Below are 26,749 nucleotides of genomic sequence, written 5' to 3' on the forward strand. Positions count from 1 at the left end.
AGATCTCAGCTCACTCCAAGTTCCGCCTCCCGGGTTCGCGCCATTCTCCTGCCTCAGCCTCCCGAGTAGCTGGGACTACAGGCGCCTGCCACCTCGCCCGGCTAGTTTTTTTTTGTATTTTTTAGTAGAGATGGGGTTTCACCGTGTTAACCAGGATGATCTCGATCTCCTGACCTCGTGATCCACCCATCTCGGCCTCCCAAAGTGCTGGGATTACAGGCTTGAGCCACCGCGCCCGGCCAATCCTGTGTTCTTAAGAAAATTTTACACTCATAGAGATCAGGAACTCAGCTCTGGAATCAGGCTACCTGGGTAACCTTGGGCATGTTACTGTACTTCTCCCTGAAGTTTCAGTGAAGAGGAAATAATACCTATTTCACAAGTGTGATCTTGAGCATTAAATAAGATAAGGTATGCATGGTACTTAACATGTACCTAGCATGGAGAGAGGAATTCAATGAATATTCGTTGCTAGCATTACTGATTTTATTAATGAAGATGTGAGGCAGGGTGGTTCAATATGATTGATGTGTTAGAGATTTGAGCTAGAAATCAAAAGGACTCACTTCTTTGGACTTCTGTTTCACTACTTGCACCATGGTAAGAATCCACGTTTTTCCTTTTCCAGATTGTCATGAGGATTTTTAAAAAGTATATGAAGACTTTGAACTACTTGAAATTGAGGAACAATATAAATGCAAGATATCTTTTTTCAACTGAGTTAATTAAGCTTATAAAGACTGAGTTTTTAATCAGTTCATCAATTTTTGTTTATTACTGTCTTTGATTAGGTTGTCCTCTTCATGGAAAAGTAGTACAGCAATTCTTCAATCAATAAAACAGTTCAAATGTCAGATCTTGAGGTAAATCCTTCAAAACTGCAAAAGTACACTCTTTGCAAAGAAAACCTTTCTTCAGGATGTTCCATTGCCTTAATTCATTCAGTGTATGTAGGCTACTTTTAATATTCAACCCACTCTTGAATTTCCACTTTGGGTATTATCTACTTTCAATATTTAATCCCAGAATGACCTCGCCTTGCCTCACAGCAGGCTCCCAGATTACCTCTTTTTCTCTGATTAGTTAGTATGGCTTCAGGGAATATCTTCTTTTTAACATTAAACTGGGCAAAAACAGAAATAGAAAGAAAAATCTGTAGCAAGATCAAAAATAGAATTCACAGCTAAATATAAATCTGGAGGGAATTATTCAATTATTTGGATGGTCCCTAATCACAGACAATCCAGGGTTGATTGACTTTTGCTTTTTCCATATGTAGAACAAAATGATTAACAAATACCAAGAGTAATTTTTTTTTTCTTTTGAAGCATAATGCTTTTTAATAGTATCTTAAATGTTATTTTCTTTCCCAAATCCCTTTATATATATTGCAGCATGTGCTTTTCACAACTGCGTGCATTCTCTTTGGGGACCTTCCACTCTCATTTTGACTTGTAGGTCAGAGAGCATTGATCTGGGAAGACCAGGATTTGTTAACGGAGTCACGGTGCAAACTTGGGCGAGTGTTTTAGTCGCTTTGTTCCTTTCACTCTGCTGAGCTAGCCTTGGAGTGGACGACTCTGAAGGGAAATTCCCTGCTTCTTTTCAGAGTCTCAATTTAATTTACAGGCTAGCAATTGTTTTTTTAAGGTTGGATCAACACCAAGTAGGGACTTGGAAATGTGGAGAAAGACAGATGTGAGTGTCACATGAGGCAAGGTCGCCATTAAATGCACAAATATAATGCAAATCACATGCAAATAATATGCAAACCTTGCATTAATTTGTAGGCTCTTAGTTTGGAGGTTGTAAGTAGCACTGAGATCCTATAAGGATTTAAAACTAATGTTTTTTAGGTTAAATTAAATGTAATACTTTTTGAAGGTATCGCTTTCTGGGTGATTCAGGGACTCAACTGTTTAAAGTTCGACACTGCTCCCTACTCCCGCCCCCAAAAATTATTTCACTAGTGTTTGATTCCAACCTACACCCAGCGCCGCCCCCCCCCACTCTCCAGCTCAGCCTGACGTCACGTGACATTGTATTTGCATACTACCTGGGACTGGGTGTGACGCTCCCCTATTCCGCGTCTTCTCATTGGTGGCGTTGGAGAACCAGCCCTCTTCTGTACAGGCCAATCAGCAGCTCCTGGGATGTTGGAAAGCCGAAGGGGGCGGTGTGAGGGTGGGGTCTTGGCTTGGATCGCTAGGCACATCGACCAATCGTCCTCGGAAAGGGAAGGCTAAGCCGTGGATTGGCTGGGGTGGAAGGTCTGGGTTTTCGCAGTCCAATGACAGCTCTAGGATGAGGGGGCCGGTCCCCGCCCCGTAGAGCAGATAAGCAGCGGCAGCGGGGGTTGGGGGGCTGTGTGGGGCTCGCTGTGGGGCTGAGGCAGGCAGCCGGGCGGGCCATGGCAGGGGCCGCAGCGGGCGGCAGAGGCGGAGGTGCCTGGGGGCCGGGGCGCGGAGGGTCGGGGGGGCTCCGACGGGGCTGCTCTCCCCCAGCCCCCGCCGGCTCCCCCCGGGCTGGACTGCAGCCGCTCAGGGCCACGATCCCCTTCCAGCTGCAGCAGCCGCACCAGCGCCGGGACGGGGGTGGCCGTGCAGGTGAGCCGGGCCTGGAGCGGGTGCCGTGGGAGGAGCCGTTGGGGGAGGGGGGGCGCGTGACCGGGGGAAGGGGACGGGGAGAAGTGTGAGGGGAAAGTGGATGGGGGCGAGGGAAGAGAAAGGGGGCGTTCAGAGTCTATGAGGGCGGAGGGAGCGAGAGCGAGGAGCCTTGAAACGTGGGGAGCACCGCTGGGACGGAGTGTGCGGGGAGTCGGGTCCCGGAGGTGAGGGGAGGGACCTGGCAGATGGAGGCTGGCTTTGGGGGCGTAACCGAAAAGTGGGCAGAGGTGTCGTGTGGGGTGAGTGGAAGATGCAGGGGGTGGGAGCGAGGCGTGAGGAGGAGTGGCGGGCGGTGGGGGCGCCCCGTGCGGAGGGCTGGCGCTGGGAGCAGGAGTCGGTGGGCGCTGGACGCCTGCACGGGGAGGGGGAGGGGCATGGAGCAGAGCCCCGTGCAGCCATGTGTTACTTCTCCAGCTTGAGTTTGGCCCCAGCATCCCTCTCTACTGCGCTGGAGTTCCATTCTCCACCACTTCACGTGCGCTTCCCTTTATGCCACCTCCTGGAGCTGATTTCTTCTCAGCCCTTTGGAATAAGTTAGTTTAACGGCTTTTACCGTGGTGCAAATGCCACGCTCCCTACATTCTTCTCCCTGTGTCCCAGAAGTTGTATGTTCCCAGATTGTTGACCTGCTTAATATGGCTGTCTCATTCCAACCATCGTTTGTGTGCGAGCGTGTGTGTGTGTGTGTGTGTGTGTGTGTGTGTCTAGCGGGGAGAGACCTGGGCAGTTTTGCCCCCTGCCTTTCTACTCCCTTCATCCCCCTACCCACCAAGGCTGTTTTGTCCTGGGCATTGCAGCCAACGTGGCAGTGGGGTGAGGGCTACAGTCAAGTGCACGGTGGCAAGTACCCCACTTTCTGAACAGCACTGAAATGGGTTCTTAATAACAGCTTGATGTGGTGGCTGTGGGGAAACTAGGGAGAAGCAAACTTAACCTTGCTTTCATACTCCAATCTGTGACGGATCCCACAAATGCAAGTACTTAGGAATGGGAAAAGGAACCTACTTGCATGAGGAGGTTGGCAATAAGTTGAAAGTGAGGCTTGTATTTGATTCACACCAGATGTGAAAAGATCATTGCACACTTCCAAAGCCGGAGCCTCTACCAAATGTACAAAAGTCATGATCCCTGCCATCTAAACGGTTAATGACATTCTCTAAACCAGAGTCTCTTGAGCTTCTGATGATTACTAAGCCTAGTTACTGCACATCTTCCTGCTTCTGCGGGGCTATTACAGAGTAGTAGCTACTACAGGGCTACTCCTTGCTAGGTAGGAATGGGATTAAGAGGATCTCAGGTAGAAAGCCCCCAAGTCTTTCTGGACTTTTCACTGTATATGTTAGCATCACATCTTGGGATGCAGAAACTTGGTCAAATCCGGTAGCAAGATGGTGACCAAGTAGTAAAAGTATGTTTAGAATCTGGTGGTGCAGAGTAAGGCAATGCCCAGACTAACTCATGCCTATCATGAGTTATAAAGCAAACCACACGACTACAAACCTGTTGGTTTTGTTTGGGCTTCCTTGAAACCCGGGGAAGTTGGTAGAACAAGAACCAGAACCTTAGTCACTTTTAGTGGAAAATAACAGAAAGCCTACCTGTATAGCAGCTGGAAACTGATTAGCAATCATATTTTAAGATCAGTTATTTTGTGTCTACTATAGAACTAATATTAAAAGGACAATTGCTGGTGGATGCTGTGGAAGGGAGAAGAATGTAGGTTTGGATGTCTGGGTTCATTACATGGTCTGCTCCTTTTATAGAGCCAGAGGCCCTGGGATACTGGTAGAAATGTAGGAAGCTAGAGCTCTGCATAACTTGTCAGGTGATTTAGGGTAAGTTGGGTGGACTCTTGCTTATAGATTGGGCTGATCAATAATGTATCCACTTATTAATATCCCAGAAGCTTTAATAAGGCATTTGCCTAGTTGGTAGTGGGGGGGATTATTTGTAGATTTTCGGTATGGCAGGAGAGGGGAAAAAATAGGAGGAGGAGAGAGTAGCCAGAGCATGTGGCCTTCTTTGTGGCCAGGCATTAGGGGAATGTACCTGGCCTCTGTTTTGGAGGCACATCAGGGCTTTTACATGTTAACTTAAGCCCACGTATGTGTTCACATTATTTCTATTCCTTGGCCTTGGAAAGCACCAGAGGTGGTTTTCTCTAGGACAGTAGAGTATATGGGATAAAAGGAAACCCCTTGTAGTCATAAACCTTTAAGAGAATGGCACTGGGAGCTGGAATGCCTGGGTTTTAAATCCAGGTTCTGCCATTTACTAGTTGTGTGACTTTGAGGAAGTTCTTTCTGTGTCTTAGTTTCCTCATCTGTGGATAACAATATCTATATCATAAGAATTAAATGAGTTAATAGATAGAAAGTGCTTAAAACGTGCCTGGCACATGAGAAATTTATAAAAGTGTTTACTGCTGCTTATATTATTATTCCCTCTGCTCGCCAACGTGAGAGCACTGTTGGCCAGAGCCCATTGCCTTTTCAGGCTTCAAAGAGCAAACCCAGATTGATCTGAAACCAGTACTACAGGTTTCAGAATTTCAGGGCCTCCTCTTGCATTTTTATTCTCTCATCTTTTAAAATGAGCTTTCTAAATAGAGCTCTGAAACCCAGCTGTTTCAGAGCTGGGTTTGGGCTTCAGGAACAATTAAGTGTCGTCCCTGTTTCTCTTGCCCATCTCAAAGTGATGTAACGCTCAGGGCTGTGCAGTTATCTCCCCACCACACATCCTGCTGTGTTCTTGACAAGACATATTAGACCTTGTGAAAAGGGTTATGGTGTAAAAAGCAGGATTTGCCTTCTGTAACCATTCATCCATAAGGTTTGTCTTTGTGAAATGAGGAATGGCTTCATTTTTATGAGCCTGGGCTAGGAGTGAGGAAGGCTGAAGAGAGTGGAGAGAAAAATGAAAGTCAGCTCTAGAAAAGCTAAGAGCCACTAGTGGGTAATAGAAACCTAAGATAAATTTCTTACTGCAATTCTCCCTTAAATTAAATTCTCTTTTGTGTCTTATGTCACTTAGAGGCTGCTAACTTTTATGCTCTTCCAGGACCATGATGAAGGACAAAATAGGACTAGGAGGTGAATTGTTCTGGGTTCTAGTCCTGCCTATCTTGTTTAGTATGTCTGTATGTTCCTAGGATGAAGATAGTGTTAATCTAGCTTTGCAAATTATTTCTTCAGTGGACCAGCCCCACTGGGACCAGCTGGGTGCCAGGGAAGCTAAATGCTGCCTTGGAACCTCCTCTGACCACCAGAACCTTCTTTAACCAGGGATTGGCAGTTATGATCTACAGGCCATATCTGGCCCTGGACCTGTTTTTGTAAATAAAGTTTTATTGGAACCAGCCACACTGCTTCATTTAAATATTGTCTAGGGCTGCTTTTGTGCTGTCGGTGAAGAGTTGTGATAAAGACTGTAGGGCCCACAAAGCCTAAAATATTTACTATATGTCACTTTACAGAAAAGTTTGCCAACTCTTCTCTCAAACAGTATACCTGTTTTTCCTATATAAAGATCAGTTTCAAACTTGTGTAATATAAACCTCAGAAAATTCTAAGGCGGTAAAGAAAATGAACAAGCCTGTAGTCCCACTCATATTTTAAGGCAAAAGAAAAGAGGGTCACCTGCTTCCAGTCAGTTCTCAATCTTTGTAGAACATGGTCATGTGTGAATCCAGCTTCTCCACCCCCATCATTGTCAGGTGATATGTTGGGTAGACATAAGCTAATTTGAATTGACATAAAACCTTAACTGTTAGGCAAATTTGCCCCAACCTGACAGCCCACAACTGCGGTGAACACATTTCACAATCAGATGGAAATTACTTTAGGCTTATCTCCTGTTTTGAATTTTTTTCATTACCTTTTATTTTTCTGAACAGATTAAGGAGAGCTGGCAGTAGTCATGGTTGCCCTAAAATATTGGCTTCCCCACGGGGACATAAGAAGGGTAGTTTATATCAAATGTCGATTAGGTTCCCCAGGATGGCTGTTTCGTGAATACAAGGCTGCAGTGCTTATATTATTAAATTGTTAAACGCCTTTCTTTGCAATGCTTTGAAAACTTATTTCTTGGGGGATGGGTGTTTAGATAGGTCTGGAACCATAAAAAGGAGGTTGCATATTAGAGTCCCTAAGAGAAAGCCCACAGCAAACTAGTCCACATGGCTACTGGTGCCAGAAACAGGCTGGAGATTAGAAGAGAGTTCCAACCTTCCATGCCAAGGCATCATCTTGCTATAATGAGGCCTGGGGGTGCAGTTAAAACCCTTTAAGAGCTACAATTGCCCTTCTAAAACCTGTGATTGAGACAGCTTCTGTTTGGGAAGCATTAAAACACCAGACACTTCCTAGCCCAACACTGCTAACTGTTGCTTTTGACAGCTTTGCCAGCACCAGGCACATACATGGTCAGCAAAATGCACTGCAGAAGCATCTGACTCTTAAATGTTATCACCAGTGATGACATCCTTGAAACTGGGGGCTAGCTGCTTAACTGCTTTATCTCTTTGGTACCCAAAGGAGTGTGAGTCCATGTGTTCTTCAGTATTTTGGATAGCAAAGGATTATATAGTACGAGAAGGTCTCACTTATATAACATGGAACTAAGAGATCTTAAACCAGTGTCAGAGGGGTGAGAACAACAGTGGGCTGTGATGGCAAGAGGACATTGTTCTCTCACGTTCTAGACATATAGATCTTTAGAAAGTTGGAGGCAGTAATGCAAACCTTTCATAGTGATGGTGCTAATTTAGGTGTTACCACAATGGTTGGTGGGCTTCAATAGCCAAGAGAACACTATGCCTGTATTTTCTGCTGAATTCAGTTTAGTTTGAATGGTGTGATGGGCATCAGGGCCACACTATTCCTTGATCTTGGAAGAACTGTTAGAGCATCTTCCTCCAGATTCTTAAATGACTCACATAGAGCCTTCCTGCTAAAGGATTCAGACTTTAGGGTGTGGCATGTTCTGAGGGGCAGGTCTGGTTATGGAGTTCTTACTGACACTATCACGTTTGACTCTAGCTGAAGTGTTCTGACTAGACCTGCCTGGGCTTACCCTTACTCCACAGGCAGTTTGGAGCCCTTTTATTTAATTAATTAATTTATTTATTTTTATTTTTATTATTTTTTTTGAGACAGAGTCTCACTGTGTCACCCAGGATGAAGTGCAATGGCACGATCTCGGCTCACTGCAACCTCTGCCTCCCAGGTTCAAGCCGTTCTCCTGTTTCAGCCTTTCAAGTAGCTGGGACTACAGGCGCCTACCACCACACCCGGCTAATTTTTGTATTTTTAGTAGAGATGGGGTTTCACCATATTGGCCAGGCTGGTCTCAGACTCCTGACCTTGTGATCCACCTGCCTCGGCCTCCCAAAGTGCTGGGATTACAGGCGTGAGCCACCGCGCCTAGCTTATTTATTTATTTTTTGGAGACAGACTCTTACTCTGTCACCCAGGCTGGAGTGCAATGGCATGATCTTGGCTTACTGCAACCTCCACCTCCAGATTCAAGCATTTCTCCTGCCTCAGCTTCCCAAAAAGCTGGGATTACAGGTGTGCACCACCATGTCCAGCTATTTTTTTTGTATTTTTATTAGAGACGGGGCGGGGGATTTCACCATGTTGGCCAGGCTGGTCTCCAACATCTGACTCAGGTGATCCACCCGCCTTGGCCTCCCAAAGTGCTGGGATTACAGGCGTGAGCCACCACACCTGGCCCTGGAGCCCTTTTAAAGCAATGGAAAGGAAAACCTTATGTGTCACTCCCAGTTCAGAGCAAAGGTAGATGCTCACCAGAGAGTGAGTTAGTGAGAATGGATAGTCTCTTCTTGGGTTAGTAAGCTCTGCCATCCTTTGAGATGCATGTTACCCTTCTTTGTCACAGAAGTGGGAACAGGGAAGAGTGGAAGCAAAGAAAGGATGGGTGGGAAATCTGGTCAGTTTCCCCCTTTGTCTAGGTTCAGTCTTCATAGAGGGCTCCATTATTTGGTTAGCAGGATATGAATTAACCAAACATTAGCCAAATCTACTCACATTATTAGGTCAAAAACAAATCCTGATCTCAGAAAGGGAAGAGTTGTGGATGATATTTGAAATTTCTAAGTTATCTGTGCCCCAGTTTTCTCCAGTTTGTGGAGCTCATGAAGGGGCCGTTGTTGTTGGCAACATCTGGATGGTAGGAGGTTCTCGTAACAGCTGGCTGCTAGTGTTCAGGCTCAGCTCATGGTCCCCACCAAACCTCCTGGTTTGGAAAACTCTGCCTGGCACTGTGCTTTCCCCTCAGGGGCACTACAAAGCTGAATGCCGAGCTTTGCAGTCATTTAAATGCTTCACCTTAGGCCCACATACGCCTTGATCGACCCTTACTGTGTGGGAGCACTACAGCTAATCAAGGATGGCTTTAATGAACTTAAAAGAATGCTATCGAAGTATTTCATAATAGAAAAAGTTCAAATCCAGGCCCTGAGGGACCTGGAACTGAAGTCCAGGCCATGTGCAGACATTTACCCTGCCCTGCTCAGGCATACAGGTTTGTGGATTTGCTCAGGAGCCCTCGAGAGTTGCTGGGGGAGTGGAGGAGGGATGGAGTGCCTTTAGCTCAGCTCTGCGTACATTAGCAGTTTGAGCTCCCAGCTCCCTAGTAAAAGGGGTGGAGGCTAGGGGAGGCCTGGGAATACTCGGAGGGTTTTGGTTGCTTTGAAGCAGCTGGCCTGTGATCAAGGGTTAAGGAGTTTTCTCTCAGAGACTGCCTGAATGTGGCTTCTTAGAGGATGGATGGTATTTGACAGAACAAAGCTGTAGGTTTGGGGTGCCTCTTCTCTCTCTTTTTTTGAGGCAGAGTCTCATTCTATATCTCAAGCTGGAGTGCAGTGGCGTGATCTCAGCTCACTGAAACCTCCACGTCTCTGGGTTCAACCAATTCTCCTGCCTTACCCTCCCAAGTAGCTGGGACTACAGATGTGAGCCACCATGCCCAGCTAATTGCTGTATTCTTAGTAGAGATGGGGTTTTACCATGTTGGCCAGGCTGGTCTTGAACTCCTGACCTCAAGTGATCCCCCTGCCTTGGCCTCCCAAAGTGCTGGGATTACAGGTGTGAGCCACCGCCCCCAGCCTTTGTCTCTCTCTCTTTTTTTTTTTTTTTTTTTTGAGAGATGGGGTCTAGCTCTGTCACCCAGGTTGGAATCCAGTAATGCCATCATAGCTCACCATAGTCTCCTGGGCTCAAGCCATCCACGGGGTGCCTCCTCTCTGACTCTGAGCTCCCTATCCTGTAAACGAAGGATGACTTTTCCAGGGAAGCCATGTTTGTTAGGGGCAGCCTAGTTCACCCCCAGCTCTGCCACTTGAGTCCCTTATCATCTGATCCTAAATGAAGACATGCAGGAGAGCACCAAGATATTACATCCTCAAAGGTCAAAGGAAGGATTAATGTGCAACTCTAAAAGCAGATTGCTAACACATCCATAAGTGAATAAAATATAAATTCAAGCTGGAAGAGGCAAAGAATGAAGAAATACTTAGTGTTTGGTGAGGTTAATTAGAGAAAACTACTGGGATGTTTTGAGAAGGCTTTAAAAAAAATTGTCAATATATTATTCTCCCTAAGGTTAAATTAAGTTTTTACTCTCTCCTTTCCTTTCCCTTTCAAAAGTGACATTGTTTCGCCTTGTCTAGTCAGCTATATTCCTTGTTTTTCTCAAACCTCTTGAGTCCCTTCTGCCCTATACTGGAAATTGTGTGCCTGCCTTTTTAAGAGTAGGCACCTCATGTTTCAAGTTCAAGTGCAATGGAACTCACCCTGCAGCTTGAACAGATTTGAGTGTTTTTGCAGAGGGAGGGCCAGGGCAGATGGGGAGTGTCATGCTCAATAAATACTTGTTGGATTGAGTTGTGGGGAGGCAGCAGAGTGGGGAGAGTAAGCCACACCTCCCCCAGGCTCACTCAGAATGGTCTTTCCCACTTCTGGTCCCCACATACTGTTCCCCCTCTGTAATACCTCTCTTCAGCTACTTACAAGGCAAAACCCCCCGAAGTGTTAGTATTCTTTCTTTCCTTAAATCACTGGTCGCCTATTCATCCTGGTCATTGGGCTTGAAGCCCAGCTGGTGGCAAAGACGTGGCATTTCCATAGATGTCATTGCTAGGCCTGTAGGTTCTTTTCCCAACACACTTACAGCTAGAGGGTGAGCTTGGGCAGTTACCAGGTCGATCCATGGAAACAGCCAATGTGTAGGATTTTGTTAAAAAGCCAGACTGCCTGGCTTTAGGCTTTGAAGTGGATATGGTGAGAGGCCAAGGAGACCAAGATGAATGCTAGCTGTCTTTTCACTCCAGGTAGATTTGTGCCAACTTCCTAGTAGTGTTCTGTGTAGCAAGGAGATGGAAGAAAACAAAATCTGGATCAGTGGCTTTTCTAGGCCAAGGAGGAGAATTATCTGTTGGCCCTGTGATGGCTTCAGAGGTGTGATCAGGCTGGAAGTGCCTCCTCTCAAGCCAGCCACCATCCTGTGATAGCAGGCACTGCTGTTTCTCCTCCCACCAACCACCAGATAGGGAAGTGCAAGAAAGAGATGCTTGTTATCACTTCACAGGCCCTGGACACTTAACACTGTTGTCCACAGAGTCTCTGTTCCCTGCCTTGAAGGTTGCCAACCATGTGTCTGGTGGCTTAGTGAAAATGACTTTTTTTCTTTTCTTTTTTTTCTTTTTTTTGAGACAGAATTTTACTTTTGTTGCCCAGGCTGGAGAACGATGGTGCCATCTCGGCTCACCGCAACCTCCACCTCCCAGGTTCAAGCGAGTCTCCTGCCTCAGCCTCCCAAGTTGGGATTACAGGCATGCACCACTACGCCCAGCCATTTTTGTATTTTTAGTAGAGATGGGGTTTCTTCATGTTGGTCAGGCTGGTCTCGAACTCCCAACCTCAGGTGATCCAACCCCCTCGGCCTCCCAAAGTGCTGGGATTACAGGTGTGAGCCACTGCACCCGGCCGAAAATGGCTTTTTTAACCTGCCCAGCTGGGTGTAAGTTTGAACAGAGTGAAAATGTGATTGGGAGCATAGGCAGATTATCTTACCCTCTCTTCCCTCCCCTCCTTCTCCTCTCTACTCCACACTCCCTTCCCTTTAAGAGTTTGCTGTGCTTGGCCGGGTGCGATGTCTCACGCCTGTAATCCCAGCACTTTGGGAGGCCGAGGCGGGCGGATCACGAGGTCAGGAGATCAAGACTATCCTGGCTAACATGGTGAAACCCCGTCTCTACTAAAAATACAAAAAATTAGCCGGGTGTGGTGGCGGGCGCCTGTAGTGCCAGCTACTCAGGAGGCTGAGGCAGGAGAATGGCGTGAACCCAGGAGGCGGAGCTTGCAGTGCGCCGAGATGGCGCCACTGCACTCCAGCCTGGGGGACAGAGCGAGACTCCGTCTCAAAAAAAACAGAAAAAAAAAAAAGAGTTTGCTGTGCTCTGTGCATGTCTGGTCGCCCACGTGGCTTTGGAAAAACCACTCCTGATAACACGTGCGCTCCCTGCCCCACAGCGGCAGGCTGGTGGAAAACTTGCCACACAGCCCCTGTTTGGGGATTGTCTTCTTAACTCCTGCCCATCAGATATGACATAAGCCAGGGGTGGGGTTGGGGTGGAAGTGGATAGCATTTGGCATGATAGAGGGGATGCAGCCAGAGGGCTTTCACAATATGGCATAGTCTGGATTTAGAAACTGGGGAGAGGAGGGCTATATGAACCACGTCCATGGGGGGTGTGCACATCTTAATGCTGAGGGCAGCAGCTGGACTCTTTCTTATTGGAATCTGGGGTAGTTCTGTGTTCAGAGAGGTAGACAAAAACAGTTGCTTCTATAGAAAAAAAGAGTCTCTGAATCTCAGCTCTAAAAGGCCCAAAAAATCACCTGTATTTTTCATTGAAATGGAGAATATAGATAGCATTAGGTTTTTTGTTTGTTTGTTTTGAGACAGAGTTTCACTCTGTTACCCAGGCTGGAGTGCAGTGGTGCAATCTCTGCTGACTGCAACCTCCACCTCCCAAGTTCAAGTGCTTCTCCTGCCTCAGCTTCCCGAGCAGCTAATTTTTATATTTGTAATAGAAACAAGGTTTCATCATGTTGGCCAGACTGGTCTTGAACTCCTGACCTCAGGTGATCCAACCGCCTCACCCTCTCAAAGTGCTGGGATTACAGGCTTGAGCCACCGTTCCTGGCCTTCATTAGTTTTGACAATATGTTCCATTTGTTTAGGTCTGTGGTGCTTCTGATGGGAACTCTCAACTGTTTTTCATGCATCTTCACAACAGTCCTGCAGGTGCAGGTGGCATTTCATTGTTTTTGCAGATAAGGAAACTGAGGCCCGGAAAGGAAGTACTTGTCTGAGACCAAATGACTAATAAACCCCTTTTGCTTAATTAGGCAAAGGGCATTTCCCACATATGCAGAAAAAGTCCGTTGTGAATTTTGTCTCAGGCTGGCATCCACTGCTACCTGCCCAGCACACCTCCAGCATTTATTTCTCCTCTGTTTATATATCTGTATTCCAGGAGCAAAGATTCATTTGTTAAGCTAGCAAAAGAGAATTGGGGCTGGGTGTGGTGGCTCACACCTGTAATCCCAGCAGTTTGAGAGGCCGAGGCAGGCAGATCACTTGAGGTCAGGAGTTTGAGACTAGCCTGGCCAACATGGTGAAACCCCATCTCCACTAAAACTACAAAAATTAGCAGGGCATGTTGACACCTGCCTCTAGTCCCAGCTACTCGGGAGGCTAAGGTAGGAGAATCACTTGAGTCCGGAGGCGAAGGTTGCAGGGAGCCAAGACTGCGCCACTGCCCTCCAGCCTGGGTGACATAGCGAGACTGTCTCAGGAAAAAAAAAAAAAAAAAGAATTGGAAACTGGGCTGCAAAGAAGTCTGTTTCTTCCTTTAGCACCCCAAGGTGACTATCCACACCATAAATACTCACTTGGTGTGGGTAGCTGGAAGATGATGGTTACTATTAATACATTATTACATGTGTGATATGGTGGCAGTTTTTGAGTGTTTCCAGCTGGTTTGAGATATACCATTTCCATGAGAATGAGTAGCTAACGAGGGACAGATAGGACATAGGAGGCAAACCAAGTTTTTCTGCCTCTGTGGGGTGGTCATGTTTACTGAGCTTGGGGCAAGGCCATGTTAGGGAGACATGCAAAGATGGATCTTACAGGAAAAGGTTTCTTTCTTATGTGTGATTATGTGAAATCCAGAAAAGCACCCGGGAATACATGTGGGTGATGTGTTCCTATGGCAGGGGCAGGGTAATTGCAAGTGGCATTGTGCCGTGATAATAGCTTAGTTCTCTCTCTAGGGGACCCCTGGTGTAACCATCCCCCTACTTCTAGTGGGAAAGAAGCCTGGGGGGCGCAGGATCTGTCTGAGCATATCTCCCTCTCCTAGCTTTAGGTTAACTGAAAGTGGAGTCATTGTAATGTATGATAGTGCTCTTCTGCGACAGGCATGTGCCCAGTAAGAGAAATAGGAAGGCCTTGAACTCTGGGAGAAAGCTTCATCTAGGGACTACGTATCGTGGAGAATTGACTTCTTAGAGGTTATCTAACCCTCCCAAGTGGATTACAGGCTGCTCTTACCTCCAAAGCAGACTCTGTATAGAATTCTCTCTCTCTCTTTTTTTTTTTTTTAAATAGAGATGGGGTCTCACTATGTTGCCCAGGCTAGTCTCAAACTCCTGGGCTCAAGTGATCCTCCTTCCTCAGCCTCCCAAAGTGCTGGGATTACAGGCGTGAGCCATTGCACTTGGCCTAGAAATCTTTTTTTTTTTTTTGAGACGGAGTCTCACTCTGTTGCCCAGACCAGAGTGCAGCAGTGCAATCTTGGATCACTGCAACCTCCACCTCCCAGGTTCAAGAATTTCTCCTGCGGCCGGGCGCGGTGGCTCAAGCCTGTAATCCCAGCACTTTGGGAGGCCGAGGCGGGTGGATCACGAGGTCAGGAGATCGAGACTATCCTGGCTAACATGGTGAAACCCCGTCTCTACTAAAAATACAAAAAAACTAGCCGGGCGTGGTGGCGGGCGCCTGTAGTCTCAGCTACTTGGGAGGCTGAGGCGGGAGAATGGCGTGAACCCGGGAGGCGGAGCTCGCAGTGAGCCGAGATCACACCACTGCACTCCAGCCTGGGAGACACAGCGAGACTCCGTCTCAAAAAAAAAAAAAAAAAAAAAAAAGAATTTCTCCTGCCTCAGCCTCCTGAGTAGCTGGGATTACAGGCACCCGCCACCATGCCCGGCTAATTTTTTTGTATTTTTAGTAGAGACAGGGTTTCACCATTACTGGCCAGGCTGGTCTCAAACTCCTGACCCTGTGATCTGCCCATCTCAGCCTCCCAAAGTGCTGGGATTACAGACACGAGCCACTGCGCCTGGCCAGGAAGTCTTTAATATTCTAATAACCATATGCTTGTGTGAAATCTTTTTTTTTTTTTTTTTGAGACCAAGTCTCGCTCTGTTGCCAGGCTGGAGTACAGTGGCGTGATCTTGTCTCACTGCAACCTTCGCCTTCTGGGTTCAAGCGATTCTCCTGCCTCAGCCTACTGAGTAGCTGGGACTACAGGCACATGCCACCATGCCCAGCTAATTTTTGTATTTCTTAGTAGAAGTGAGGTTTCACCATGTTGGCCAGGATGGTCTTGATCTCGACCTCGTGATCCACCCGCCTGGGCCTCCCAAAGTGCTGGGATTATAGGCGTGAGCCACCGTGCCCAGCCTTTTTTTTTTTTTTTTTTTTTTTTTTTTTTTTTTTTTTTTGTAGACAGAGTTTGCTTTTGTTGCTCAGGCTGAGTTCAGTGGCACAGTCTCAGCTCACTGCAACTTCCGCCTCCTGTGTTCAAGCGATTCTTCTGCCTCAGCCTCCCAAGTAGCTGGGATTATAGGCACACACCACCACACCTGGCTAATTTTCGTGTTTTTAGTAGAGACAGGGTTTCACCATGTTGGCCAGGCTGGTTTCAAACTCCTGACCTCAGGTGATCTGCCTGCCTCAGCCTCCCAAAGTGCTGGGATTATAGGCATGAGCCATCGTACCCAGCTGAAACCTTTCTTTCCTAGTTATTTCCCAACTTCACAAGGTAAAATCCCATTACAACAAATATTACAAAAATGCTTCTGTATGATAAAGTTGTTTCCATGGTTCATGTAAATGCTTTGTTGTTTTTTGTGGGGTTTGTTGTTTTAAAAAATATAGTAACTAGCCGGGCGCGGTGGCTCACGCCTGTAATCCCTGCACTTTGGGAGGCTGAGGCGGGCGGATCACGAGGTCTGGAGATCGAGACCATCCTGGCTAACATGGTGAAACCCCGTCTCTACTAAAATACAAAAAATTAGCCGGGCGCGTTTGCGGGCGTCTGTAGTCCCAGCTACTCGGGAGGCTGAGGCAGGAGAATGGCGCGAACCCGGGAGGCGGAGCTTGCAGTGAGCCGAGATGGTGCCACTGCACTCCAGCCTGGGCGACAAAGTGAAGACTCCGCCTCAAAAAAAAAAAAAAAAAAAAAAAAAAAAAAAAAATATATATATATATATATATAGTAACTAATAATCATATATACCAAGCACTTTTTCTGGTACCTGTGTGTGTAATAGCTCATCTTTTTTTGAGGTGGAGTTTTGCTCTTGCCGCCCAGGCTGGAGTGCAATGGCACAATCTCGGCTCACTGCAACCTCTGCCTCCCAGTTTCAAGCAATTCTCCTGCCTCAGCCTCCCGAGTAGCTGAGATTACAGGCACATGCCACCACGCCTGGCTAATTTTTGTATTTTTAGTAGAGATGGAGTTTCACCATGTTAGCCAGGCTGGTCTCGAACTCCTGACCTCAGGTGATCCGCCCGCCTCGGCCTCCCAAAGTGCTGGGATTACAGTCGTGAGCCACCACGCCCAGCCAATAATAGCTCATCTCTAAAGCAGGAACACCTGAGTGCTTGCTCTTTGCATAGTAGACAAAGAAAAAGGAACAGAGCGGTGGAACCATCACGAAATAGCCATGCCTCCTTCGCTTCCTCTTCATCTTGATCCTCCCCTCCTCCAGTAGTTCCCTGTTCTTTTCAAATAGAACACCACACAAAAACCCAGTGAAGGAAAGTGCGTGTGTGTGCGTGTGAGTCTGAATATGAGTGTGTGTCTCGCATGTGGACATGTGGGTGTGTTTGAGCATGTGTAAGAAAAAGTACATGTGAAGAAAGCAGACAGTAAAGCAAATGGGGCAGCTGTTACAATAGGCAAATCTGTGTAAAGATTATATGGGTGTTCTATGTACTATTCTTACTCTTGCATCTATAAATTTGAAGTTATTTCCAAATAAGATACTTAACACATGGATATATGTGAGACTAATTTGACTGCACTAGGAGTTCTCTGGAATGGAAATTTTCTTCTACATCCTGATAACATATCTTACTCTCCCCATTTAACAGATGGAACAACTGACACTCAGAGAAGTTAAGTGATCTATCTGAGTTCACATAGCACATGGGGCGGAGGCAGTATGTAGGCTCAGGTATTGACCATTATAGTAGGCCACTTCTTAGGAAACCATAGCTGGTCCTTACTACTCTGGCTGGACCAGGTTGGCATCAGATTCTGAGAGCTGATTGGGTGCCCGCTGCTGTGTGTCCCAGCCCAGTCCATGCCCCCCATTGACCCAGCAGTGGAGTCAGTGTTGACCCAGCAGTGGAGTCAGTGTTGACCCAGCAATGGAGTCAGCAGGGTTGCAGCTGTCTGCTGAAGCACACTGAGCATATTCAGAATGGCCAGGAACCTTCTAGAGAAACTGCTTCCTTACGCTAAGAAACACTGTCACTGTGCTCTGCCCTCAACTCTCTTCCTTTTTTTTTTTTTTTGAGACAGAGTCTTGCTCTGTCACCAGGCTGGAGTGCAGTGGCGCAATCTTGGCTCACTGCAACTTCGCCTCCCGGGTTCAAGCAATTCCCCTGCCTCAGCCTCTCGAGTAGCTGAGACTACAGGTGTGTGCCACCACGCCCGGCTAATTTTTTGTGTATTTTAGTAGAGATGAGGTTTCACCATGTTGGCCAGGATGGTCTTGATCTCCTGACCTTGTGATCCACCCACCTTGCCCTCCCAGAGTGCTGAGATTACAGGAGTGAGCCACCGCACCCAGCCTTCATTTCTTAAAATACATGAAACCGGAAGGCCCTGCTGTGCCAGAGCCATGGGGGACTATTACCTCATTTATATAGTTGAGATCTGAGGGAAAAAGGAGTGGGTTTGGTTTACAAAGTGATGCCAGGTATAGGCCTAGGCCAGACAGCTTTCCTCTGCTATGTACCAGTCGATTGGTTGTACCCATTGCCTTGTGAGTGAGCAGGTTGCATGGTTCAGTGCAGCACATTGTATCAAGTAGATCAGGAGTTACAACTTCATGCACAAAGAGATGGCTCATTTTTAGTCAGTGAAAACCTTTCATTAACCACAGGGCCCAAGGAGGGGTGGATCTGGTAATCATTGCTAAGCAGACAGAGCTAGAGGTTCAGACACTGCCGCTTGTGTGCGGGCCCCTTTCCTCTCACACCAAACCACATGTTATGCATCTGTTTGTGCTCCTTGAAGGCCCTTGAATTATTCTTGTCATTTTTGCTTACTGATGTTTTCCCCCAGCTGCCAGAGTTGGGGGTAAGTGAATGAATATGTCCCACTCGAATTCTTAACATAGAGAAAACATTTTCCTGAAAATCTTTAGTTTTAGAATGCATCCTTTATCTGAAATGCCTACCTGTAGCTACCTTAGACTTAATAAATCCTGACCATGGTTAAGTTGTCATCAAAGGATTTTTTTTCAGGGGCCCAGCTAGTTGTATGAAATAGATCCATGAGCACTTACTATATTGTTACTGCAGCTTATATACTTAGATTGTTTGTCCTTAGGCAGTGATGAAGTTATACACCTTGCCCCCACCGTTCTCTGATTCCTCAGGCTCTTTCCCTCCCTTAACGTAAGTGCCCGGTAGTTGACAACCAGAATCAGGGCAAGATGCAGGAGGATGAGAAGGGGCTGCACCCAAATTCCTGTTGGGTTGTCTGAAGCTTAGAGGTCTGTGTTGGAGCTGCTGTGCAAGTGGCAATGCTGTCTGCTCAGAGAGGACTATGATAACTGAGCCTGGACCTTCTAATTCTTAGAGGTTTGGTTAGGACTTATTGGTAATCAATGTCCCAGTGTTTCCCTGGATCAATTTTGTTTTTGCTTCATGAGGATAAGCCTTTTTACTTGAGTTATAAAAGAAGGTGACATTACTGTTAAGCATTCCTGATCTCAGAACAGATCCAAAACCCATCGTATACAGGGGAAGAGGGTATAACTTACCTTCCGGTGGTGTTGCCACCCACTCCTCTGCCTCTGGAAGCACAGGAGAGGCGACCTCATAAGCACCCTTCTGATATGAAGCCATCAGCATATATTGAGGGTAGGAGGAATCTTTCCAGTGTGATATCTTCAACACTCTTTCTGGAAGGGCCATCTAATCTTGCTTTTCAGACTAGGTTTACCCTGGAGGCACTACATAACCTTTGGGCTTCCCTTAGGAAATCTGAACAACTAGCAAGACCAGGGCTTCAAAGCAGGGTCTGCCCTGGAATGTTGCCCAATGCACTCTGGGGTTCTTTCACAGCTAGAGCTCAGCATGGGAATTTGCCACTGATTTGAGGTTTGTTCCAAAATATCAGGGCCCAGGTAAGGAATCACTAGATGGGATGTTGTGGTCTCTAAGGTAATCTCCCTTTTTTGAAGCTGGGGGCATGAAGTAGATAGAGCTTGACTACAGAGTTGGAGATGATCAGAGAATAATTTCTGCAAGTGGGTTGAGATGGTTCACACAAATTTTCAAGGATGCGGGGGTTGAGAAGAATAACCCTACTAGGGTCTTTGATCCTGAAGGCAGAGCAAATTCTGTTACTGTGACCTTCCTGGCCCTGAGGAACTTCAATAATTGTTCCTTATGAGTGCCCCCCAGCTTCCTCCCCATAGCCCAGAGCAAAATGAATCAGTCAGGGTTAGGAGCAGAGGGTCCTGACAGAGTCCAACCTAGTGAGCTGTAGCGAGAGAGCAAACCTCCCCTCTGAGTGTTCATGTCTACTTGATGGTTACTCCCAGCTTGCCCAGTCATGTGACCAGATGTCTGCTTGTGGCTAGCCACAGGTAAACTGAGTGCTATTTATATTCTCCTGCTTGGTGAAGGAGGTGGGAGAGATCATCTGGGAGCCCACAACACAGCTGTTTGATCAGCCTAGGTAAGGCAAATCTCCCTTTGACTTTGTGCCTTTTTTTTTTATTTCCCCCTACTTATCTTGCCCCAGATAATAGCATGGGTTCTGAGCTTTCAATTTAGCTGATTGGTCAGTAGCCATCTCTTATTTACCCTTTAATAGTTGGGGAATTCTAGAACTAGAGGAGGCCCAAACTCATCTGGGTACAGTCTCCTGTCTTCAAGGGTAAATACTGAGACAGCTGGCGATGTGTAATTATCTCTTCCTGAGACTGTTCAGAGGCAGAGTCTAGCCACCCTCATTCAACCTTTTATCTATCTAGCTAGACTCTCTCTTATTCTAACTAAAGCCATTTTACTGTCCTTTATGTTTGCACCCGCAAGGAAGACTACTGATAAATTCTAATTCATTTTCCTTCCCCCCTGGGATCAAGCTACCCTCCATTTAGCCATTTTTACCTCTCTCTCTGGGATCTCACTGGTTTCTGCATTCCTTTTGAAGAGCAATCATGACAAACGGTTGCCGAGGGACTACTTGGCTGTGTATATCTGAGGTTATATCCTACTCCAGCCATGTTTCTGGACTTACAGGAAGCTCTTAATTCTGCCTATAGTCTTAGTCTTGCTCCTGGGATGACATGACACTTCTTAATTTAGTTTAGTATCTTGATTCTACCTTGTATTAACTTACATCTTGTGAGTTTCGGTTCCTTGCCTCTGCCTTATCCATGCTTTTATTTCTTGCCTACCTTCAGTCCCCCAAATTAGAAGTCCAGTGACCCAGTTGAATTTGGCTATAACCTGCCAATGTTGAAACGCTAAAGGGTTTAGGTCCTTGCTGAGGAGTGAATTGAATTTGTCTTCCTCAATGAAGCCAGTATTTTTTTTCTTACAACTTTATTTTGGAAAATTTCAAACCTACAGAAAAGTTAGAAGCACAATGTCTACCTATTTATCTTTCACCTAGACCCACTGATAACTTTTGCCACAATGGTCTCATCTCTCTTTTCTCTTTCTGTTTATATATATGTGTGTCTAGACATACCCACATATGCACGTATGTACATCCATATGCACTTTTTTGGGTGCACAATTTGACAGTAAGTTGCAATTATCATGACATTTGTCACCTCATAACAGTGGCATTTGAGAATAAAAACATCCTTTTCCATAATCGTAATACCATCATTATACGTAATGAAATGACATCATCTATTAGGTTGGTGCAAAAGTAATTGTGGCTTTGCCAAAGGCAGAAATGGACTAGAGATGTCATCTAGTCCATTTTCAAATTTTCCCTTTGATGGTTCTTGTTTTTGATCAGAACCCAGCCAAAGTCCCCTTTTGGTTATGTCTGTTTTATTTATTTATTTATTTATTTATTTATTTATTTATTTTTTGAGACGGAGTCTCGCTCTGTCGCCCAGGCTGGAGTGCAGTGGCCGCATCTCAGCTCACTGCAAGCTCCGCCTCCCGGGTCTACGCCATTCTCCTGCCTCAGCCTCCCAAGTGGCTGGGACTACAGGCGCCCGCCACCTCACCCGGCTAGTTTTTTGTATTTTTTAGTAGAGACGGGGTTTCACTGTATTAGCCAGGCTGGTCTCGATCTCCTGACCTTGTGATCCGCCCGTCTCGGCCTCCCAAAGTGCTGGGATTACAGGCTTGAGCCACCGTGCCCGGCCGGTTATGTCTGTTTTAAAAGTCTGTCAATCTGGAACTACTTCCCACTCCTGTTTCTTGTTTTGTTGTATTTATTTTTTATGACTAACATTTTGAAAAGTGAGCATCAGTTGTCTCTAGTTGTCCCACACTGGATTTTTCTGTTTCCTCATGGTGTATCTAACTTGCTCCTATATCCCATGTATTTCCTGTAAATGGGAAGTTAGATCTGGGACCTGATTAGATTCAGGTTAAACATTTCTGACAAGAACATCTCATGGGTAAAGCTATGTACTTCATAAAATGTCACTTTAGGCGATACATAATGCCAGAATGTCCACTGCTAGTCAGGCTCAGTTGGATCACTTGAGGTGGTATGGTAGCCCCCAGGCTATAAAAGTACATTATTCTCTTTGTAAGTGGTTTCTGGGGTAATACTTTGGGATTATATAAATCTTCTGTTTCCTATGACCTTTGACCCAGCAGTGTTGGCATCTATTGAGAACTCTTCCTGATAGAGATATTACTCTGGGAGTTGTATAAAGCCAGTTCTGAATTAACACTAATAGATGTGAGTGTTGACATGAGCAGTTCAAAAGAAGAATACCCAAAAAATTGTCTTTTGGCCTTTGAAATCACTGGAGGGACGGCAACAAAATGGGACCATCAAATTCTGTCAATGTTTGTAGGTTTTTAACTTGAGTATCAGTTGCTAAAACATATACCATCAGCCCTCTGCATCTGTGGGTTCTGCATCTGTGGGTACTACCAACTGAGTATCAAAAATACTTGGACAAAATTGTACAGACTTAATTTTTCTTGTTATTTCTTTTTTCTTTCTTTTTTTTTTTTTTCTTTTCTTTTTGAGACAGAGTCTGGCTCTGTCACCCAGGCTGGAGTGCAGTGATGCGATCACAGCTCACTGCAGCTTTGACTTCCTTGACTCAAGCAATCCTCCCACCTCAGCCTCCAGAGTAGCTAGCCCTGTAAGCACATACCATCACACCTGGTTAATTTTTAAAATTTTTTGTAGAGACATGGTTTCTTTATGTTGCCCAGGCTGGTCTCAAACTCCTGGACTCAAGTGATCCTCCTGCCCCAGTCTCCCAAAGTGCGGGATGACAGGTGTGAGCCACCATGCCTGGTTTCTTGTCATTATTTCTTAATACAGTATGACAACTATTTATATAGCATTTACATTATATTAGGTATTATAAGTAATCTAGCGATAAAGTGTGAGATTGCAGGGAGGCCGGGCAAGGTGGCTCACACCTATAATCCCAGCACTTTGGGAGGCCAAAGCACAAGAATCGCTTGAGCCCAGGAGTTCGAGACCAGCCTAGGCAACATAGAGAGATCCTGTCTCTATGAAAAAATTTAAAAGTTAGCTAGGCAAAGTAGTTTGCACCTGTTGTCCCAGCTACCCGAGAGGCTCAGGTGGGTCATGCCTGTAATCCCAGCACTTTGCAAGGCCAAGGAGGGAGAATCACTTGAGCCCAGGAGCTTGAGGTTGCAGTGAACTGTGATCATGTCACTGCACACCAGCCTGGGCAACAGAGCAAAACCCCGAATCAGAAGAAAAATAAATAAACAAATAATAAAGTATATGGGAGGATGTGCTTAGTCCATATGCAAATACTGCACTGTTTTATATGAAGGACTTGAGCATCCATAGCTTTTGGTATCTGCAGGAGGTCCTGAAACCAATCCTCCACGGATGCCGAGTGATGACTGTATGCTGCTGTCTGGCAGTTTAAGTCAGGGAGAAGGCAAGCTGAATGGAGCCAAAAATAAGTCATGGTTTGTTCATAAAGCAGAAATTATTTTGATTATCTCAAAGTTATCTCTAATCCTGTTCTGATTTCATTTTCCTTCTTTCACTTGCTTTCTACCTTCCTCACTAGAAAAGGGACCCCCCCCCACCTTTTTTTTTTTTAAAGACAGGGTCTCACTGTCACCCAGACTGGAGTGCAGTGGCATAATCATAGCTCACTGCAGCCTCAACCTCTCGGGCTCAAGCAATCCTCCCAACCTCAGCCTCCCCAGTGTCTGGGACTACAGGCATGTCATGCCCCCATGCCAGCTAATAAAAATTTTTTTCTTTTTTGTTTTTCTTTTCTCTTTTTTTTATTTTTTTTGAAACGGAGTCTCACTCTGTGCCCAGGCTGGAGTGCAGTGGCGCAATCTCGGCTCACTGCAAGCCCCACCTCCCGGGTTCACGCCATTCTTCTGCCTCAGCCCCCCGAGTAGCTAGGTCTACAGGTGCCCGCCACCACGCCTGGCTAATTTTTTTGTATTTTTAGTAGAGACGGGCTTTCACTGTGTTAGCCAGAATGGTCTCGAGCTCCTGACCTCGTGATCTGCCTGCCTTGACCTCCCAAAGTGCTGGGATTACAGGCGTGAGCCACCGCGCCCAGCCTATTTTTTCTTTTTTGTAGAGGTGGAGTCTCGCTATGTTGCCCAGGCTGGTCTCAAGCTCCTGGACTCAAGTGATTCTCCTGTCTTGGCCTCCCAAAGTGCTGGACTTACTGGTAGGAGCCACCACACCTGGCCAATCCCTCATTTAAAAATTGTCTTCCTACCTTGGCCCACCCAACATGCCCAGTGGGTATACTAGTGTTCCGGAGACCCAGGTGTGATCATCCTGTTTCCAGCAAGGGAAAGGAATAGAACCCTTCCAACCCATGGAATAGTTCCTGAACCAAGGGTGCCAGGAGGTCGTGACATAGTTGCGTCTGACAACAAAACACAGGGTAGGAAATGTACTTTCAGAAATCTTCTGTTTGGGTAATAAAAGGTCTCAGTTTGCTCTGTGACCTTGGAGAAATCAGTTCACCTCTCTGCAGGGGGGTGTGTCATAGGCCCTGCATCACCTTGGAAGCTCAACTCCCTCATCCATAAGAGAATCCGTGAGCTTGTGGGGGTGCACATATCCAGAACAGAAATCAGAGTACAGTTTCAATCATAGTTGTCCTTTTGTAGGATTTTTTGTCTTTGAACTTCCCTAATCTTTGTTTTTCCTTCACCTTACTTAAAACACTACCTAGGAGCTGACTGGGCTTCATGATTTCTTTCCCACTTGATGGGAATCAGATTCCTGTGAGAAGTGAAGATATGAAGGGTTTATGCCTGTCCTTTGAGTTTAAAATAGCCGTCCAGGAATCCATCACTCCCAAATAACCGTGGAGTAAGGATTTTTTTTTTTTTTTTTTAGAGATAGGGGGCTAGGCTATGTGCTATTTATGCTATTCTTGCAAAGGCCATGGAGATCCCAAAGGAAAGTATGTTCCAATCTGTAACTGCTAGTGTTTTGTTTTTAAAATGTTGAAATCCTACAGAACTCCTCTTCAGAGAATTCAGATAAAAGGTGAAAAGTTCACACCACTTCCTTTTCTTCTAACTGCAGCTTCTTAAGAATTGAACAAATGTCTAAGTAACTGCTGTCTACTCTTTTTATATACACACATAGACTTTGGGTTCACCCTTTTTCTCCTTGCTGTTACAAAGAACCAATGTATTCCTTATTTTTTTTCTCACAATGACATCTCCAGAAGGGTTTCTCTTGGCCTGTCTCTCCAGCTGCCTACAGATGTGGTCTGCATCTTGGGAAGTTGGACATACAGCCAGAAATGCTTTCAATGGCTCTCACTTAAGCTGTACACTTAAATATGGAGTCAGTAATTGAGAGCCTGGCTGAGAAGTTTTTCATGTGTGTATAAATATCGTCACTCTTTTTTTTATTTGGGGTAGTCTTATTGGTAGGGATAACATGGGGTGTTATCATTTTTCTTCTTTCTTTCTAATGTAGTTTCTTTAGTTGCTTCTACTTGTTAAGGATAGCTATTGAAAGAAGTGTTGTTGAAAGAAGTGTTTGGAGCTCCAGATTTAATTTTTTCAGCTGGGATGGATGGGGTCTCCTTGGGCTTTCCAAGGAGGGCTTCTAACTCTTGTACAGTCATATTGGAAATTTCAGTTTCACCACAACTTCCCCACAAACCCACCTATCCCTAGTTAAGCAGTTAAGCAGCACTGGACCACAGGGAGCTCAGAAGATGGCCTGCCCTGTTTAATCCCAACAAATGTGCTGAAATAGAAAAATAATCCCTGTGAAGCTGCTAGGAGGAACTTCCCCTGCTTACTGCAAATCTGTTATTGGGGAAATGTTTAGAAATTCTGAATCTCTATTTTACTTTGTTCTTCTACTCCAGATTAACATTTCCCTCTAACAGAAATGCTGCATCACAACTAGGACAGGACAGGACAGGACAGGATCTGTGTCTAACCATGCTGCTCTGACCCTGCCTGCTTCTCCTCCTTAAGTGAAGATCACTGACTGAAAAAAAAAAAAACAGGTTGTACACAAGCATGTGTAATATGACCTCATTTTACTAAAAATACATATGCAGGCTCGTGCATGGAGAGAGATCAGGATTGGTGAGCACAGTGGTGATCTCTGAGTGGGGGCATGCATAGTTGGTCATTTTCAGTTTTTGTTTATCTGCATTTTCTTCTTTCTTCTAACATGTGTGTAGTTTCTCTTATTATAATAAGAGTTGTTTTCTCTTTAAGGGGAGAGGTGAGATCAAAAAAATGAAAATAAAAAATAAAAACAAAAAACAGGGGAAATGAGAAGACTGTGCTAATAATGCTTCAAGTTTTGATGCCATGAGAAAATGACTCATAGCTTGTTTGTTGAACCAGCTAGTTGTTGAGTTTTTGCCATGTGTAAGATCTCATTGGCTGCCTCTCTCATTTTCCTTCTGTAGTCCTTCTTGGGTATTTTGGGATGACTACGATGGGTGGAGAGTAGCCTTGTCTTTATTTCACAGGCTTTTCTCTCCTATATCACCTCAAAGATAGTGAAATAAGTAGAGCATGCCCCCTAGATGCCCAGCCAGAACCCACTGGTCAGGGGCTTGTTTCCCCTTGTAAATTGCTAAGCCTCTACCCCACAGTCTCTCTCTGGTCACGCTGAGAAGAGCGTCGTGCCTGGTAGCCCGGCACTCAGAGATCAGTTGCATCAGCCTTGCTCGCTTCAATCTCATCAGCAGGTTCCTGTCTTACTCCTCCAGTGTTTATCACAGACAGATGGCTCGTAGTGAGTGCTCAAAATCTGCTTACCAAGGGCATCAGTCTGCTGCAGT

The 26,749-nt window shown here is 45.8% G+C and overlaps 1 protein-coding gene across 8 annotated transcripts in view; it reads left to right on the top strand.

Annotated features, from left to right (window-relative positions):
* FAM117A (family with sequence similarity 117 member A) overlaps positions 1 to 26,749 on the top strand; it is an 82,044-nt gene that overhangs the window by 23,984 nt on the left and 31,311 nt on the right. For 6 of the 8 annotated variants that reach the window (XM_045374974.2, XM_045374976.2, XM_045374975.2 and 3 more), the window contains exon 1: positions 2,367 to 2,606. The exons of 1 other annotated variant lie outside the window; for it this stretch is intronic. In XM_045374974.2, the coding sequence (XP_045230909.1) occupies positions 2,411 to 2,606 (196 nt within the window). In that variant the 5' untranslated portion in view covers positions 2,367 to 2,410. Of the gene's footprint in view, positions 1 to 2,366; positions 2,607 to 26,749 lie in introns of those variants that run through there. One more of the 8 variants, XM_045374978.3, reaches the window with a different exon arrangement.

Source organism: Macaca fascicularis, chromosome 16 (genome assembly GCF_037993035.2).
Source record: "Macaca fascicularis isolate 582-1 chromosome 16, T2T-MFA8v1.1".
Taxonomy (NCBI): domain Eukaryota; kingdom Metazoa; phylum Chordata; class Mammalia; order Primates; family Cercopithecidae; genus Macaca; species Macaca fascicularis.